Raw genomic sequence first — 19,602 nt, forward strand, 5'->3', positions numbered from 1 at the left:
CGGAACACCCTGAAGAACTTTAAGAACCAAGTTTAAGCTCCACGGAGGAGCAACAGCTTTAAACACAGGCTTAATCCTAGCCAAAGCCTGACAAAAAGCCTGAACGTCTGGATTCTCTGCCAGACGCTTGTGTAAAAGAATAGACAGAGCAGAAATCTGTCCCTTTAGTGAACTAGCGGATAAGCCCTTTTCTAAACCCTCTTGTAGAAAAGACAATATCCTAGGAATCCTAACCTTACTCCATGAGTAACTCTTGGATTCACACCAATATAAATATTTACGCCATATCTTGTGGTAAATTTTTCTGGTAACAGGTTTCCGAGCCTGTATTAATGTATCAATAACCGAATCCGAAAACCCACGCTTTGATAGAATCAAGCGTTCAATTTCCAAGCAGTCAGCCTCAGAGAAATTAGGTTTGGATGGTTGAAAGGACCCTGAATTAGAAGGTCCTGCCTCAGGGGTAGAGACCATGGTGGACAGGACGACATGTCCACTAGGTCTGCATACCAGGTCCTGCGTGGCCACGCAGGCGCTATCAGAATCACTGATGCTCTCTCCTGTTTGATCCTGGCAATCAGTCGAGGTGGCAACGGAAAAGGTGGAAACACATAAGCTATGTTGAAAACCCAAGGGGCTGCTAGTGCATCTACCAGCACCGCTCCCGGGTCCCTGGACCTGGATCCGTAACAAGGAAGCTTGGCGTTCTGGCGAGATGCCATGAGATCCAGATCCGGTTTGCCCCAACGACGAATCAGTTGAGCAAATACCTCCGGGTGAAGTTCCCACTCCCCCGGATGAAAAGTCTGGCGACTTAGAAAATCCGCCTCCCAGTTCTCCACGCCTGGGATGTAGATCGCTGGTTCCCCCTTGAGGATTGATGTAAGCCACAGTCGTGATGTTGTCCGACTGAAATCTGATGAACCTCAGTGTTGCTAACTGAGGCCAAGCTAGAAGAGCATTGAATATTGCTCTTAATTCTAGAATGTTTATCGGGAGGAGTTTCTCCTCCTGAGTCCACGATCCCTGAGCCTTCAGGGAGTTCCAGACTGCTCCCCAGCCTAGTAGGCTTGCATCTGTTGTTACAATCGTCCAATCTGGTCTGCGAAAAGTCATTCCTTTGGACAGATGAACCCGTGACAACCACCAGAGAAGAGAATCTCTGGTCTCCTGGTCCAGATTTAGCAAAGGGGACAGATCTGAGTAATCCCCGTTCCATTGACTTAGCATGCATAGTTGCAGCGGTCTGAGATGTAGGCGCGCAAATGGCACTATGTCCATTGCCGCGACCATTAAGCCGATTACTTCCATGCACTGAGCTACTGATGGGCTTGGAATGGAGTGAAGGACTCCGTCAGGTAAACTTTCATCTCTACAGAATCTATAAGAGTCCCTAGAAAAGGGACCCTTGTGAGTGGTAACAGAGAACTCTTTTCCACGTTCACTTTCCACTCATGCGACCTCAGAAATGCTAGAACTATCGATGTATGAGACTTTGCATTTTGAAAACTTGACGCTTGTATCAGAATGTCGTCTAGGTACGGAGCCACCGCTATGCCTCGTGGTCTTAGTACCGCCAGAAGTGAGCCCAGAACCTTTGTAAAAATTCTCGGTGCCAAAGCTAACCCGAAGGGAAGAGCTACAAACTGGTAATGCCTGTCTAGAAAGGAAAACCTTAGGTACCGATAATGATCTTTGTGAATCGGTATGTGAAGGTAGGCATCCTTTAAGTCCACTGTGGTCAGATATTGACCCTCTTGGATCATGGGTAGGATGGTCCGAATGGTTTCCATCTTGAACGATGGAACCCTTAGGAACTTGTTTAAGATTTTTAAGTCTAAGATTGGTCTGAAGGTTCCCTCTTTTTTGGGAACCACAAACAGATTTGAATAAAACCCTTGCCCCTGTTCTGTTCGCGGAACTGGGTGGATCACTCCCATCACTAAGAGGTCTTGTACACATTGTAGAAATGCCTCTTTCTTTACTAGGTTTGTTGATAACCTTGACAGATGAAACCTCCCTTGTGGAGGAGAAGTTTTGAAATCCAGAAGGTATCCCTGAGATATAATCTCCAACGTCCAGGGATCCTGTACATCTCTTGCCCAAGCCTGGGCGAAGAGAGAAAGTCTGCCCCCCACTAGATCCGTCTCCGGAAAGGGGGCCCTGTCTTCATGCTGTCTTAGGGGCGGAAGTAGGCTTTCTGGCCTGCTTGCCCTTGTTCCATGACTGGTTGCCTTTCCAACCCTGTCTGTAACGAGCAGTAGTTCCTTCCTGTTTTGGAGCAGAGGAAGTTGATGCTGCTCCTGCCTTGAGATTACGAAAGGCACGAAAATTAGACTGTTTGGCCTTTGATTTGGCCCTGTCCTGAGGAAGGGTGTGGCCCTTACCTCCAGTAATGTCAGCAATAATTTCCTTCAAGCCGGGCCCGAATAAGGTCTGCCCTTTGAAAGGAATGTTCAGTAGTTTAGACTTAGAAGTTACATCTGCTGACCAGGATTTAAGCCATAGCGCTCTGCGCGCCTGTATGGCGAATCCGGAATTCTTAGCCGTAAGTTTGGTTAAATGCACTACGGCATCCGAAACAAACGCATTAGCCAGCTTAAGGGTTCTAATCTTGCTCAAAGACTCATCCAATGGTGCTGTGCGAATCGCCTCTTCCAGAGACTCAAACCAGAATGCCGCTGCAGCAGTGACAGGCGCCATGCATGCAAGAGGCTGTAATATAAAACCTTGTTGAACAAACATTTTCTTAAGGTATCCTCCACCGGGATAGTGGTACGCTTGGCTAAAGTAGAAACTGCTCCCTCCACCTTAGGGACCGTCTGCCATAAGTCTCGTGTGGTGGCGTCTATAGCGAACATTTTTCTAAATATCGGAGGAGGGGAAAAAGGCACACCGGGTCTATCCCACTCCTTGCTAATAATCTCTGTAAGCCTCTTTGGTATAGGAAAAACGTCAGTACACACCGGTACCGCATAGTATTTATCCAGCCTACATAATTTCTCTGGGATTGCCACCGTGTCACAATCATTCAGAGCCGCTAACACCTCCCCTAGCAACACACGGAGGTTCTCAAGCTTAAATTTAAAATTTAAAATTTCTGAATCCGGTCTCCCCGAATCAGAACAGTCACCCACAGAATGAAGCTCTCCGTCCTCATGTTCTGCAAATTGTGACGCAGTATCAGACATGGCTCTCGTGTCATCGGCACGCTCTGTCCTTAACCCAGAGCTGTCGCGCTTGCCTCTTAACTCGGGCATATTGTATAATACTTCTTTCATAACATTAGCCATATCATGTAAAGTGATTTGTAAGGGCCTTGATGTACTTGGCGCCTCAATCTCACACACCTCCCGAGCGGGAGGCGAAGGTACTGACACGTGAGGAGAGTTAGACGGCATAACTTCCCCCTCGTTGTCTGGTGATAATTTCTTTATCGGTACAGATTGACTTTTATCAAAGTAATATCAATACAATTGGTACACATATTTCTATTGGGCTCCACATCGGCTTTTAAACATAATGAACAAGCAGATTCCTCTGTATCAGACATGTTTAAACAGACTAGCAATGAAGCTAGCAAGCTTGGAAATTACTTTCAATAAGTTTACAAGCAATATAAAAAACGCTGCAGCGCTTTTAAAAAACACAGTTGAATAACAAAGAACTAATTCAGTTATAGTCAACAATTCTTTAAATGTATTAATTAGCAGAGGATTGCACCCATTAGCAAAAGGATGATTAACCCCTCAGTACCCAAAAAAACGGATATCAAATTAAGATTTAACGCTTTTATCACAGTCAAACACACTGTCACAGGTCTGCTGTGACTGATTACCTCCCTCAAAAACGAATTTTGAAGACCCCTGAGCTCTCTAGAGACGTCCTGGATCAAGGAGGAAGAAGCAGGAAGACTTTGCTAGAATTTTAACTGCGCAACAAGGCGCTAAAAAAGGCCCCTCCCACTCATTTACAACAGTGGGAGACCTGATATAACGGTTTCTATGCAGAAATATACGTTAGCCATGTGGAAAAAAATCATGCCCAAAAGGATTTATCACCAAAGTACCTCACAAAACGAATAACATGCCAGTAAACGTTTTAAACACAAACTTCTTGCAAAGTTATCTTCATGCAAAGTTATCACTAAGCCTGCTACCAGTCGCTTCCACTGCAGATAAGGCTTAAGCATTATTTCAGTATTAACAGTATTTTCTCAGTCAAATTCTAGTCCCTAGAAAATAACTCTACTGTGGATACATTTATCAGCCTGATACCAGTCACTACTACTGCATTTAAGGCAGTACTTACATCATACGGGTAACAGCAGTGTTTTCTTAGTCAATTCCATTCCCAGAAAATATTGTACTGCACATACCTCATTTGCGGGGGACCCCGCATGCTATTCCCATTGTCTGAAGTTACCCCACTCCTCAGAATGTCGAGAACAGCCAGTGGATCTTAGTTACGCCTGCTAAGATCATAGAAAACGCAGGCAGTTTCTTCTTCCAAATACTGCCTATATAGATAGAAAAACTGCACACTCCGGTGCCATTTAAAATAACAAACTTTTGATTGAAGAATAATTAAGTAAAAACTCCAGCTCCTCTCGCGACCTCCTTCTTTGTTGAGGGTTGCAAGAGAATGACTGGATATGACATGTGAGGGGAGGAGCTATATAGCAGCTCTGCTTGGGTGATCCTCTTGCAACTTCCTGTTGGGAAGGAGAATATATCCCATAAGTAATGGATGACCCGTGGACTGAACACACTTAACAAGAGAAAAAAGAGAGAGAGAAAAAAGAGAGAGAGAAAGAGAGAGAGATATATTTTTTATATCGTGAGGAATTTTAAATATCTAGGACTGGTCAAGTCACCACACCTACCAATAAGATACACAAATATATTTTCATATATTTTGTGTGTGTCTGGTGTGTGTCTGGAAAGAGAGAGAGAAAGAGAGAGAGAGAGAGAGAGAAAGAGAGAGAGAGAAAGAGAGAGAGAGAAAGAGAGAGATAGAAAGAGAAAGAGAGAAAGAGAGAGAGAGAGAAAGAGAGAGAGAGAAAGAGAGAGAGAGAGAAAGAGAGAGAGAGAGAAAGAGAGAGAGAGAGAAAGAGAGAAAGAAAGAGAGAAAGAAAGAGAGAAAGAGAGAGAAAGAGAAAGAGAGAGAGAGAGAGAGAAAGAAAGAGAAAGAAAAAAAAGAGAGAGAGAGAAAGAAAGAGAAAGAAAAAAAAGAGAGAGAGAGAGAGAAAGAGAGAGAAAGAGAGAGAGAGAGCGAGAGAAAGAAAGAGAGAGAGAGAGAGAGAGAGAGAGAGAGAGAGAGAGAGAGAGAGAGAGAAAGAAAGAAAGAGAGAGAGAGAGAGAGAGAGAGAGAGAGAGAGAAAGAAAGAGAGAGCGAGAGAGCGAGAGAGAGCGAGATTTTTATATTGTGAGGAATTTTAAATATCTAGGACTGGTCAAGTCACCACACCTACCAATAAGATAAACAAATATTTTCATATATTTTGTGTGTGTCTGGTACTTATTAAAGAAATGCATTTAAAAAAACAATTTGTACACATGTATCATTACCATAAGCAGCAGCCCATGCTACTGGCATAAATGTTTTGCTCAGTTCAGTATCTTCTAGCTGATGTTCATGGGTAACAGAGGCATCTTCCTCTCCAACAATCACTTCCATGTATACTTCATCTGCAATCTCTGCAACATCTAGACCAGAAACAGAAATAATTTAAAAATAAATGGAATTGTACCTGCTTCAAATTAGGATTTGAGCCTAGCCTTAAAGAAACAGTTTACCCTATTTATTCCCTTTAATTTGTTCCTAATGATCCATTTTACCTGCTGGAAAGTGTTAAATTGTTTACTAATAGCTCATTTGCCTTCATATCATTTGAAATAGCTGATTTTGCCTGTTGTATCCTTACCTATACTATAAGTTCCTATACTTAAGTATTGGCTATAGAAATACTGTGTAAAAAATAACCAGCAGAATAAATTACACCCCCAGTGGGAGTTAGGAGAGAGAAGTAACAAATATTAATTTTCAATTGTTCTCTTTAAGTATTTGGTTTTAGTATACAGACGGAAATAATATAAAGAAGCATGTGTGTGTAAAAAAACTAATAAAATAAGGAAATCTGATTTCCATGGACACTTAACCCATTTTAATGGGTTGTGGTTTCAAAGAACAAACCAGCTATTTAGTTTAATTTTTACTTTACTGTCCCTTTTAAAGGAATACTAAAATCTTTATTTCACGATTCAGATCGAGCAGGCAATTTTAAGCAACTTTCTAATTTACTCCTATAATGACATTTAGCCATCAATAAGCACGTGCAACCAAGGTTCTCAACCAAAAATGGGCCGGCTCCTAAGCTTTACATGCCTGTTTTTTAGAATAAAGATAGCAAGAAAATGAAGAAAAATTGATAATAGGAGCAAGTTAGAAAGTTGTTTAAAATTGCTTGCTCTACCTGAATCATTAAAGAAAAAAAAATATGGGTTTAGTATCCCTTTATGGTCACTATTGTTTAAAAACTAAATTTATGCTTACCTGATAAATTGATTTCTTCTATGGTAAGACGAGTCCACTGATTCATCCTTTACTTGTGGGGATATTATCCTTCCCTACAGGAAGTGGCAAAGAGCACCACAGTAGAGCTGTCTATATAGCTCCTCCCTTAGCTCCACCCCCCAGTCATTCGACCGAAGGTACAGGAAGAAAAAGGAGAAACTACAAGGTGAAGAGGTGACTGAGTTTAAATAAAAAAATACAATCTGTCTTAAAATGACAGGGCGGGCCGTGGACTCGTCTTACCATAGAAGAAATCAATTTATCAGGTAAGCATAAATTTAGTTTTCTTCTATAAAGGTAAGACGAGTCCACGGATTCATCCTTTACTTGTGGGATACAATACCAAAGCTACAGGACACAGATGAACGGGAGGGACAAGACAGATGGTTAAACAGAAGGCACCACTGCTTGAAGAACTTTTCTCCCAAAAACAGCCTCCGAAGAAGCAAAGGTATCAAATTTGGAAAATTTGGAAAAGGTATGAAGCGAAGACCAAGTCGCAGCCTTACAAATCTGTTCAACAGAAGCATCATTTTTAAAAGCCCATGTGGAAGCCACCGCTCTATGTGAGTGAGCTGTAATTCTTTAAGGAGGCTGCTGTCCAGCAGTCTTGTATGCCAAACGGATGATGCTTTTCAGCCAAAAGGCAAGAGAGGTAGCCGTAGCTTTTTGACCTCTACGTTTTCCAGAATAGACAACAAAGAAGATGTTTGACGGAAATCTTTGGTCGCTTGCAAGTAAAACTTTAAAGCACGAACCACGTCCAAGTTGTGCAACAGACGCTCCTTCTTAGAGGAAGGATTAGGACACAGAGAAGGAACAACAATTTCCTGATTAATATTCTTATTAGTAACAACCTTAGGAAGGAATCCAGGTTTGGTACGCAAAACCACCTTATCAGCATGGAAAACAAGATAAGGCGAGTCGCATTGCAATGCAGATAGTTCAGAAACTCTTCGAGCCGAAGAGATAGCAAATAAAAACAGAACTTTACAAGATAGAAGCTTAATATCTATGGAATGCATAGGTTCAAACGGAACCCCTTGAAGAACCTTAAGAACTAAATTCAAACTCCATGGCGGAGCAACAGGTTTAAACACAAGCTTGATTCTAACTAAAGCCTGACAGAACATCTGCCAGACGTTTGTGCAGTAGAACTGATAAAGCAGATATCTGTCCCTTTAAGGAACTAGCTGATAGCCCCTTCTCCAATCCTTCTTGGAGAAAGGACAAAATCCTAGGAATCCTGATCTTACTCCATGAGTAGCCTTTGGATTCGCACCAATAAAGATATTTACGCCATATCTTATGATAAATTTTCCTGGTGACAGGCTTTTGAGCCTGAATCAAGGTATCTATGACCGACTCAGAGAACCCCCGCTTGGATAAGATCAAGCATTCAATCTCCAAGCAGTCAGTCGCAGAGAAACTCGATTTGGATGCTGGAATGGACCTTGAATCAGAAGGCCCTGTCTCAGTGGCAGAGTCCATGGTGGAAGAGATGAAATGTCCACTAGGTCTGCATACCAAGTCCTGCGTGGCCACGCAGGTGCTATCAAAATCACCGAAGCTCTCTCCTGTTTGATTCTGGCAATCAGACGAGGAAGGAGAGGAAATGGTGGAAACACATAAGCCAGGTTGAACAACCAGGGTACTGCTAGAGCATCTATCAGTACTGCCTGAGGATCCCTTGACCTGGACCCGTATCAAGGAAGTTTGGCATTCTGAAGAGACACCATCAGATCCAATTCTGATGTGCCCCATTACTGAATCAATTGTGCAAACAACTCCGGATGGAGTTCCCACCCCCCGGATGAAAAGTCTGACGACTTAGAAAATCCGCTTCCCAGTTCTCTACTCCTGGGATATAGATTGCTGATAGATGGCAAGAGTGAGTCTCTGCCCATTGAATTATTTTGGTAACCTCTATCATCGCTAGAGAACTCTTTGTTCCCCCCTGATGACTGATATATGCTACAGTCGTGACAATGTCCGACTGGAATCTTATGAATCTGGCCGACGCCAGCTGAGGCCACGCCTGAAGCGCGTTGAATATCGCTCTCAGTTCTAGAATATTTATCGGGAGGAGAGCCTCCTCCTGAGTCCACAAACCCTGTGCTTTCAGGGAATTCCAGACTGCACCCCAGCCCAATAGGCTGGCGTCCTTCGTCACTATGACCCACGCTGGCCTGCGGAAACACATTCCCTTGGACAGATGATCCTGTGACAACCACCAAAGAAGAGAGTCTCTGGTCTCTTGATCCAGATTTATCTGAGGAGATAAATCTGCATAATCCCCATTCCACTGTTTGAGTATACAAAGTTGCAGTGGTCTGAGATGCAAGCGAGCAAACGGAACTATGTCCATTGCCGCTACCATTAAACCGATTACATCCATACACTGAGCCACTGATGGCCGAGGAATGGAATGAAGAGCTCGGCAGATGGATAAAATCTTTGATTTCCTGACCTCCGTCAGAAAAATGTTCACGTCCACCGAATCGATCAGAGTTCCCAGGAATGGAACTCTTGTGAGAGGGAGAAGTGAACTCTTTTTTACGTTCACCTTCCACCCATGAGATCTTAGAAAAGCCAACACGTTCGTAAACCACATTATCAATACTAAACAATGATTTTGGGAAAGGAGGATATATGTAGTCATGGTAGTTGTTTTTATGTACTTAGGGGATCGCACTCCCTTGTGTCTTATGTTTTTTAATAAAAACTTTTTATTCTTTTTTAAAATTATTATTTTTTTCCTTCTCTCTCTCTCGCCGCTCATTTGCGCCCTTGCTTTAAGGGTAGTTTAGAATGACTCTCCCTGCTATTAATTTAATCTCCTGGAACGTTGGAGGAATAACCTCTCCGATTAAAAGAAAATCAATAATTAAATACTTAGGGACGTCTAAACCAGACATAGTTTTGTTATAGGAAATTCATTTGAAATCAACCGAAATTCCTAAGCTTAAAGTAAAGTGGGTGGGAGAGGTTATAGCCACCACACATGAGGCAAGGAAGAGATGAGTTGCTGTCCTGTTTAATAAAATGTTGGATTACCATATTGAAAATACAGTACTAGATCCGGAAGGCCGATTTTTAATTATAGAAGTAATGATTAATAAAAAACAATATACTTTGTGTAATTTATATGGTCCCAATGAGGTAGATCATGAGTTTTGGAGGAAACTTACACTAAAATTACATGGATATATAGGACAAAACCTAATTGTAGCAGGCGATTTTAATTTAATCGCAGATGCGACACTAGATAGATCTAATAAAAAAACGATATTTATTAGAGACAGAAAAGCTCGAATTTTACAAAAATTTATTTTTCAATTAGGTTTAATTGATATTTGGAGAGTACAGAATCCTGACATCCAGACATACACCTGTATGTCTAAAGCACATCACTCGCTAGCAAGGATAGACTATTTTCTTATATCTGAATCTTTACTTAATTTATCATGGGAAGCAGGTATAGATGATATCTTAAACTCAGACCACGCCGCCATATCTTTAAAATGCAATTCTAATTTGACCGGATCAAGCAATAATAATATATATTTCCCCAAGCATTTAATTAATAATGTTGATTTTCAAAAATGGCTAAATAACAGATTTTTAGAATTTTATAATAATAATGCAGGTTATCTCGATAAAACAGAAGTGTTCTGGGAGACGGCCAAAGCGGTCCTGCGCGGGGAGATCATGTGTCATCAAAGGAAAAAATATAATCATGTTAAAATTCAGTTGGCTAATCAAGTCAAAAATGCCTATAGAGGCTATATAGATAATCCAAATAGTTTCCGTTGGGGTTTATATGTTAAAGCAAAAGCAGCACGGGACATTCAACTTAAACAGGACACTATCCAAGAGGATCTCAGAACTAAAGCCCTCTATGGAGGACATACAGGAAGATCAGCTAAATTCTTATCTAGAAACACCAAAGCCGGCTCCAAGAATGCTATCCCGGCAATTAAACAGGGTCTGGAAAGATTTACTAAACAAAAAGATATTGAAAAAGTATTCTTTGAGTATTTTAGTAATCTATATGCATGTGAAAATCCCAACACAAGTAATAAGAAGGAATTCTGGGATAATGGCGGGAATTAATTCTCGGATTGTAGAAAATGAGATATTGGCAGTTATCAAAAACGCTAAATTAAACAAAGCTGCGGGACCTGATGCCCTACCTATAGAATTCTATAGAATTTTGCAAACTCAGATTATACCTATATTGAATAAGCTATTTAACTATTATTACTCTGAATGTGTTACGTGTTCACCATATTTTGCAGCTGCAAATATCTCGTTAATATTAAAAAAGTTGCCCGGTTCGTATTGGCCTATCTCCGTTTTAAACACCGACTATAAACTTTTAACTGCCATATTAGCCAATCGGCTTAAACCTCATATCGGTGACATAATCCACGAAAATCAATCAGGATTTATGCCCGGGAGAAACCCTGTAAAAAATACAAGGAAAGTTTTGGTGCTTCTGGACTTTTTTTGGAACAAATATAGGGTTTCTAGACATGACGAGCTATTAGATAAGGTCATTCTCACGGTCGATGCGGAGAAGGCCTTCGACCGGATAGCCTGGGATCATCTGTTCTTTTCTCTTGAACAATTTGGGATGACAGGATATTTTAACAAATTTATTTGATTAATTTATAACTCTCCATCATCAATCATTATTAACAACATGATTTCTAATCGGTTCATCCTAAAGAGATGGACTCGGCAGGGATGTCCGCTCTCCCCTTTATTATTTAATATTCATTGGAACCCCTTGCAATAATGCTTCAGCAAGAACTTGAGGGTATTATATTGGCAGATAAAAAAATAGGGCTGCTATTATACGCGGATGACCTCTTATTATTTTTGTCCGATCTGCAAAAGACTTTACCAATATTGCAGAATATTTTCTCTAAGTTCGGATCAATTTCAGGATATAAGATTAATGTATTAAAATCGGAACTTCTCTGGATAGATAAAAGACCAAGTATTAGAATTAATCACCCATTTACTGGAGTAATCCAAATTACTTACTTAGGTCTTAAATTGACGAATAACCCAGATGACTGGTATAAATTGAATCTTACACCCAACTTAGAGAAGTGTAAAAAAAAACTTGAGGATTGGGCCTTTCTACCGATTTCTTTATCAGCGCGTGGCGTTGATTAAAACGCTACTTTTTCCCAAATTATTATATGTGTTTCAAAATATCCCACTACTAATACATAAGGCTGATATTGCTAGTTACAATAAAGCGTGTTCAAAAATTTTATGCAAAAATCTAAACCACACATAGCTATTCATCTTCTTATGAATTCGAGAACGGTGGCTGGTTTAGTTTTACCTAATATACAAGCTTATAATCTAGTGGTATTGGCAAGATTTGCCATAGATTGGATTACCAAAAAAGAACAAATCACAACATATAACTGGGAATCTGGCTTGGTTTTTCCATTTCAACTCAAAGCCATTTTACACTGCCCTTTAACATCGCTCCCTTTGAATATTTTCTCCTTAAATACTTTTAAAAATATTATAGCCGCATGGCAGAAATTGTGCACGGAGTTAGATCTTCCTCCATATACCTCTCAATTCTTACCCATTAGGGGTAACCCAAATTTCATCCCTGGAATTTCGAACACGGTTTTTAGGAATTAAGCCGCAAAAGACCTGAAGATGATAGATCAAATAGTAGGAGTAGATGGTCTTCCTAATACCTACACAGACATAGCCTCCAAGTTTTACCTGCCAGCACGGGAATTTTATGGCTATTTACAATTCATTTTATTAATGAATTGATTCAAAAATATGGTTCTGATTGGTCTCTGGGTTAACTTAATAGCAGAATCGATAGCTATCGAGCGGGGATATATACTATTTTTCCCCTCTATAGTTTATTGATTCAAAAATCTTCAAACTTGCAGATTGAGGATATGGCGGTAAAATGGTCTAATATATTCCCAGACATACAAGAACAAACTATAATAGACAGCTTTAAAATAACGGATCAGGCTTGGGTACCAACATCATGGAGGGAATCTAAAATGAAGATTAGTCTCCGGTCCTATCTCACTCCGGAAATTTTATCTAAATGGTATAAAACTGTTGTTTTTTGATCCAGATGTAGCTCACCACATGCAAATTTATTACATTGTTTTTGGGACTGCCCAAAAAATTTTCAATTCTGTAAAAAAAATATGTATTGGATGAATGAGAAATTACATTTAGATTATATACTTAAACCAATTGAGATTTTTTTTCTGGTTAAATACTGAGGGGTCTCCAAGAACTTTAAACTTATTAATACAATAATATTAATAGGACGTACCCTTATTCTTAGAATGTGGAAAGCTTAATCAGCGCCCAAATTTCCTCAACTTAAAAATGGTTTACTCACACAATATATGATAGAACAGTCCACTCTATATTCGTCTTCTGATGAACAAGTAGGTGCTTTTTTCAAGAAATGGGAAACATTTATACGTTCACTACAAGAACCTGCTCAGAAATCCCTAGTGAAACCATTACTTAAATTGGCGTTTGTACAAGCCAACATATATGCAGGACATTTTCCTAGATTTTGGTTAGAGGAGAACGAGTCTGAGCGGTGAAGGATGGAGAGTGAAGGTTTATTTTTTTTGTTTTGTTTTTCCCTTCCTCTTTTGCGTTTAGTTTTTGTCCATCGTGTTTAGGATGATTGTTAAAAAGTATTAATAGGTATAGTTGTACACTTAGCCAGGGTAGAAATAGCTCCCTCCACCTTAGGGACCGTCTGCCACGAGTCCCGCACGGCGTCTGATATGGGAAACATATTCTTAAAAGTAGGAGGGGGAGCGAACGGAATACCTGGTCTATCCCCCTCCTTAGTAACAATTTCCTAAATCCTCTTAGGGACCGGAAAAACATCAGTGTAGACAGGAACCTCTAGGAATTTGTCCATTTTACACAATTTCTCTGGAACTACAATAGGGTTACAATCATCCAGAGTCGCTAAAACCTCCCTGAGCAATAAGCGGAGGTGTTCTAGTTTAAATTTAAAAGCGGTCACATCTGAATCTGTCTGAGGGAACATATTTTCAGAAAACTCTCCCTCAGCCAGCAAATCCCTCACTTCAGAACATTGTGAGGGTACATCGGATATAGCTAATAAAGCATCAGAGGGCTCAGCGTTTGTTCTCACACCAGACCTACTGCGCTTCCCCTGCAACCCCGGCAGCTTAGATAAAACCTCAGTGAGGGTAGTATTCATAACTGCGGCCATATCCTGCAGGGTGAAAGAATTAGACGCACTAGAAGTACTTGGCGTCGTTTGTGCGGGCGTTAACGGTTGTGACACTTGGGGAGAATTAGATGGCATAACCTGATTCTCTTCTGACTGAGAATCATCCTGCGACATACTTTTAGTAGCTAAAATATGTTCTTTACAATTTATTGACCTTTCAGTGCATGAGGGACACATTCTAAGTGGAGGTTCCACAATGGCTTCTAAACATATTGAACATTGACTTTCCTCAATGTCAGACATGTTGAACAGGCTAGTAATGACTACAAACAAGCATGAAAACACTTTATTTAGTAAAAAAAATAGCAATCTTAAAAAACGGTACTGCGCCTTTAAGAGAAAAAAACATAATTTATGTAAGAACTTACCTGATAAATTCATTTCTTTCATATTAGCAAGAGTCCATGAGCTAGTGACGTATGGGACGTATGGGATATACATTCCTACCAGGAGGGGCAAAGTTTCCCAAACCTCAAAATGCCTATAAATACACCCTCACCACACCCACAATTCAGTTTAACGAATAGCCAAGAAGTGGGGTGATAAAAAAGTGCGAAAGCATATAAAATAAGGAATTGGAATAATTGTGCTTTATACAAAATCATAACCACCACAAAAAAAGGGCGGGCCTCATGGACTCTTGCTAATATGAAAGAAATGAATTTATCAGGTAAGTTCTTAAATAAATTATGTTTTCTTTCATGTAATTAGCAAGAGTCCATGAGCTAGTGACGTATGGGATAATGATTACCCAAGATGTGGATCTTTCCACACAAGAGTCACTAGAGAGGGAGGGATAAAATAAAGACAGCCAATTCCTGCTGAAAATAATCCACACCCAAAATAAAGTTTAACGAAAAACATAAGCAGAAGATTCAAACTGAAACCGCTGCCTGAAGTACTTTTCTACCAAAAACTGCTTCAGAAGAAGAAAATACATCAAAATGGTAGAATTTAGTAAAAGTATGCAAAGAGGACCAAGTTGCTGCTTTGCAAATCTGATCAACCGAAGCTTCATTCCTAAACGCCCAGGAAGTAGAAACTGACCTAGTAGAATGAGCTGTAATTCTCTGAGGCAGAGTTTTACCCGACTCAACATAGGCAAGATGAATTAAAGATTTCAACCAAGATGCCAAAGAAATGGCAGAAGCTTTCTGGCCTTTTCTAGAACCGGAAAAGATAAAAAATAGACTAGAAGTCTTTCGGAAAGATTTAGTAGCTTCAACATAATATTTCAAAGCTCTAACAACATCCAAAGAATGCAACGATTTCTCCTTAGAATGCTTAGGATTAGGACATAATGAAGGAACCACAATTTCTACTAATGTTGTTGGAATTCACAACTTTAGGTAAAAATTCAAAAGAAGTTTGCAACACCGCCTTATCCTGATGAAAAATCAGAAAAGGAGACTCACAAGAAAGAGCAGATAATTCAGAAACTCTTCTGGCAGAAGAGATGGCCAAAAGGAACAAAACTTTCCAAGAAAGTAATTTAATGTCCAATGAATGCATAGGTTCAAACGGAGGAGCTTGAAGAGCCCCAGAACCAAATTCAAACTCCAAGGAGGAGAAATTGACTTAATGACAGGTTTTATACGAACCAAAGCTTGTACAAAACAATGAATATCAGGAAGAATAGCAATCTTTTTTCTGAAAAAGAACAGAAAGAGCAGAGATTTGTCCTTTCAAGGAACTTGCGGACAAACCTTTATCTAAACCATCCTGAAGAAACTGTAAAAGTCTCGGAATTCTGAAAGAATGCCAAGAAAAATGATGAGAAATACACCAAGAAATATAAGTCTTCCAGACTCTATAATATATCTCTCTAGATACAGATTTACGAGCCTGTAACATAGTATTAATCACAGCGTCAGAGAAACCTCTTTGACGAAGAATCAAGCGTTCAATCTCCATACCTTTAAATTTAAGGATTTCAGATCCTGATGGAAAAAAGGACCTTGTGACAGAAGGTCTGGTCTTAACGGAAGAGTCCACGGTTGGCAAGAGGCCATCCGGACAAGATCCGCATACCAAAACCTGTGAGGCCATGCCGGAGCTACCAGCAGAACAAACGAGCATTCCTTCAGAATCTTGGAGATTACTCTTGGAAGAAGAACTAGGGGCGGAAAGATATAGGCAGGATGATACTTCCAAGGAAGTGATAATGCATCCACTGCCTCCGCCTGAGGATCCCGGGATCTGGAAAGATACCTGGGAAGTTTCTTGTTTAGATGGGACGCCATCAAATCTATTTCTGGAAGTTCCCACATTTGAACGATCTGAAGAAATACCTCTGGGTGAACAGACCATTCGCCCGGATGCAACGTTTGGCGACTGAGATAATCCGCTTCCCAATTGTCTACACCTGGGATATGAACCGCAGAGATTAGACAGGAGCTGGATTCCGCCCAAACCAAAATTCGAGATACTTCTTTCATAGCCAGAGGACTGTGAGTTCCTCCTTGATGATTGATGTATGCCACAGTTGTGACATTGCCTGTCTGAAAACAAATGAACGATTCTCTCTTCAGAAGAGGCCAAAACTGAAGAGCTCTGAAAATTGCACGGAGTTCCAAAATATTGATGGGTAATCTCACCTCCTGAGATTCCCAAACTCCTTGTGCCGTCAGAGATCCCCACACAGCTCCCCAACCTGTGAGACTTGCATCTGTTGAAATTACAGTCCAGGTCGGAAGCACAAAAGAAGCCCCCTGAATTAAACGATGGTGATCTGTCCACCACGTTAGAGAGTGTCGAATAATCGGTTTTAAAGATATTGAGATATCTTTGTGTAATCCTTGCACCATTGATTCAGCATACAAAGCTGAAGAGGTCGCATGTGAAAACGAGCAAAGGGGATCGCGTCCGATGCAGCAGTCATAAGACCTAGAATTTCCATGCATAAGGCTACCGAAGGGAATGATTGTGACTGAAGGTTTCGACAAGCTGCCATCAGTTTTAGACGCCTCTTGTCTGTTAAAGACAGAGTCATGGACACTGAATCTATTTGGAAACCCAGAAAGGTTACCCTTGTTTGAGGAATCAATGAACTTTTTGGTAAATTGATCCTCCAACCATGATCTTGAAGAAACAACACAAGTCGATTCGTCTGAAATTCTGCTAAATGTAAAGACTGAGCAAGTACCAAGATATCGTCCAAATAAGGAAATACCACAATACCCTGTTCTCTGATTACAGACAGAAGGGCACCGAGAACCTTTGTAAAAATTCTTGGAGCTGTAGCAAGGCCAAACGGCAGAGCCACAAACTGGTAATGCTTGTCCAGAAAAGAGAATCTCAGGAACCGATAATGATCCGGATGAATCGGAATATGCAGATATGCATCCTGTAAATCTATTGTGGACATATAATTCCCTTGCTGAACAAAAGGCAAAATAGTCCTTACAGTTACCATCTTGAACGTTGGTATCCTTACATAACGATTCAATATTTTTAGATCCAGAACTGGTCTGAAGGAATTCTCCTTCTTTGGTACAATGAAGAGATTTGAATAAAAACCCCATCCCCTGTTCCTGAACTGGAACTGGCATAATTACTCCAGTTAACTCTAGATCTGAAACACAATTCAGAAATGCTTGAGCTTTTACTGGATTTACTGGGACACGGGAAAGAAAAAATCTCTTTGCAGGAGGTCTCATCTTGAAACCAATTCTGTACCCTTCTGAAACAATGTTCTGAATCCAAAGATTGTGAACAGAATTGATCCAAATTTCTTTGAAAAAACGTAACCTGCCCCCTACCAGCTGAGCTGGAATGAGGGCCGCACCTTCATGTGGACTTAGAAGCAGGCTTTGCCTTTCTGGCTGGCTTGGATTTATTCCAGATTGGAGATGGTTTCCAAACTGAAACTGCTCCTGAGGATGAAGGATCAGGTTTTTGTTCTTTGTTGAAACGAAAGGAACGAAAACGATTATTAGCTCTGTTTTTACCCTTAGATTTTTTATCCTGTGGTAAAAAAGTTCCTTTCCCACCAGTAACAGTTGAAATAATAGAATCCAACTGAGAACCAAATAATTTGTTACCCTGGAAAGAAATGGAAAGTAGAGTTGATTTAGAAGCCATATCAGCATTCCAAGTCTTAAGCCATAAAGCTCTTCTAGCTAAAATAGCTAGAGACATAAACCTGACATCAACTCTGATAATATCAAAGATGGCATCACAGATAAAATTATTAGCATGCTGAAGAAGAATAATAATATCATGAGAATCATGATTTGTTACTTGTTGCGCTAAGGTTTCCAACCAAAAAGTTGAAGCTGCAGCAACATCAGCCAAAGATATAGCAGGTCTAAGAAGATTACCTGAACACAGATAAGCTTTTCTTAGAAAGGACTCAATTTTCCTATCTAAAGGATCCTTAAACGAAGTACCATCTGACGTAGGAATAGTAGTACGTTTAGCAAGGGTAGAAATAGCCCCATCAACTTTAGGGATTTTGTCCCAAAATTCTAATCTGTCAGACGGCACAGGATATAATTGCTTAAAACGTTTAGAGGGAGTAAATGAATTACCCAATTTATCCCATTCTTTGGAAATTACCGCAGAAATAGCATTAGGAACAGGAAAAACTTCTGGAATAACCACAGGAGATTTAAATACCTTATCCAAACGTTTAGAATTAGTATCAAGAGGACCAGAATCCTCTATTTCTAAAGCAATTAGAACTTCTTTAAGTAAAGAACGAATAAATTCCATTTTAAATAAATATGAAGATTTATCAACATCAACCTCTGAGACAGAATCCTCTGAACCAGAAGAGTTATCAGAATCAGAATGATGATGTTCATTTAAAAATTCATCTGTAGGGAGAGAAGTTTTAAAAGATTTTTTACGTTTACTAGAAGGAGAAATAACAGACATAGCCTTCTTTATGGATTCAGAAACAAAATCTCTTATGTTATCAGGAACATTCTGCACCTTTGATGTTGAAGGAACTGCAACAGGCAATGGTACTTTACTAAAGGAAATATTATCTGCTTTAACAAGTTTGTCATGACAATCAATACAAACAACAGCTGGAGGAATAGCTACCAAAAGTTTACAGCAGATACACTTAGCTTTGGTAGATCCAGCACTAGACAGCGATTTTCCTGTAGTATCTTCTGACTCAGATGCAACGTGAGACATCTTGCAATATGTAAGAGAAAAAACAACAACATATAAAGCAAAATTGATCAAATTCCTTAAATGACAGTTTCAGGAATGGGAAAAAATGCCAAAAAAACAAGCTTCTAGCAACCAGAAGCAATGAAAAATGAGACTTAAATAATGTGGAGACAAAAATCGACGCCCATATTTTTTAGCGCCAATAAGACGCCCACATTATTTGGCGCCTAAATGCTTTTTGGCGCCAAAATGACGCCACATCCGGAACGCCGACATTTTTGGCGCAAAATAACGTCAAAAAATGACGCAACTTCCGGCGACACGTATGACGCCGGAAACGGAAAAGAATTTTTGCGCCAAAAAAATCCGCGCCAAGAATGACGCAATAAAATGAAGCATTTTCAGCCCCCGCGAGCCTAACAGCCCACAGGGAAAAAAGTCAAATTGAAGGTAAGAAAAAATGATTAAATCAAATGCATTATCCCAAATATGAAACTGACTGTCTGAAAATAAGGAAAGTTGAACATTCTGAGTCAAGGCAAATAAATGTTTGAATACATATATTTAGAACTTTATAAACAAAGTGCCCAACCATA

At 40.0% G+C, this 19,602-nt stretch overlaps 1 protein-coding gene across 3 annotated transcripts in view; it reads right to left on the bottom strand.

Annotated features, from left to right (window-relative positions):
- Positions 1 to 19,602, bottom strand: part of ZFX (zinc finger protein X-linked) — a 136,593-nt gene that overhangs the window by 46,858 nt on the left and 70,133 nt on the right. For all 3 annotated transcript variants that reach the window (XM_053706356.1, XM_053706355.1, XM_053706358.1), the window contains one exon: positions 5,571 to 5,708. In XM_053706356.1, coding sequence (XP_053562331.1) covers positions 5,571 to 5,708 — 138 coding nt within the window. The remainder of the gene's footprint in view (positions 1 to 5,570; positions 5,709 to 19,602) is intronic.

This window comes from Bombina bombina, chromosome 3, assembly GCF_027579735.1.
Source record: "Bombina bombina isolate aBomBom1 chromosome 3, aBomBom1.pri, whole genome shotgun sequence".
Taxonomy (NCBI): domain Eukaryota; kingdom Metazoa; phylum Chordata; class Amphibia; order Anura; family Bombinatoridae; genus Bombina; species Bombina bombina.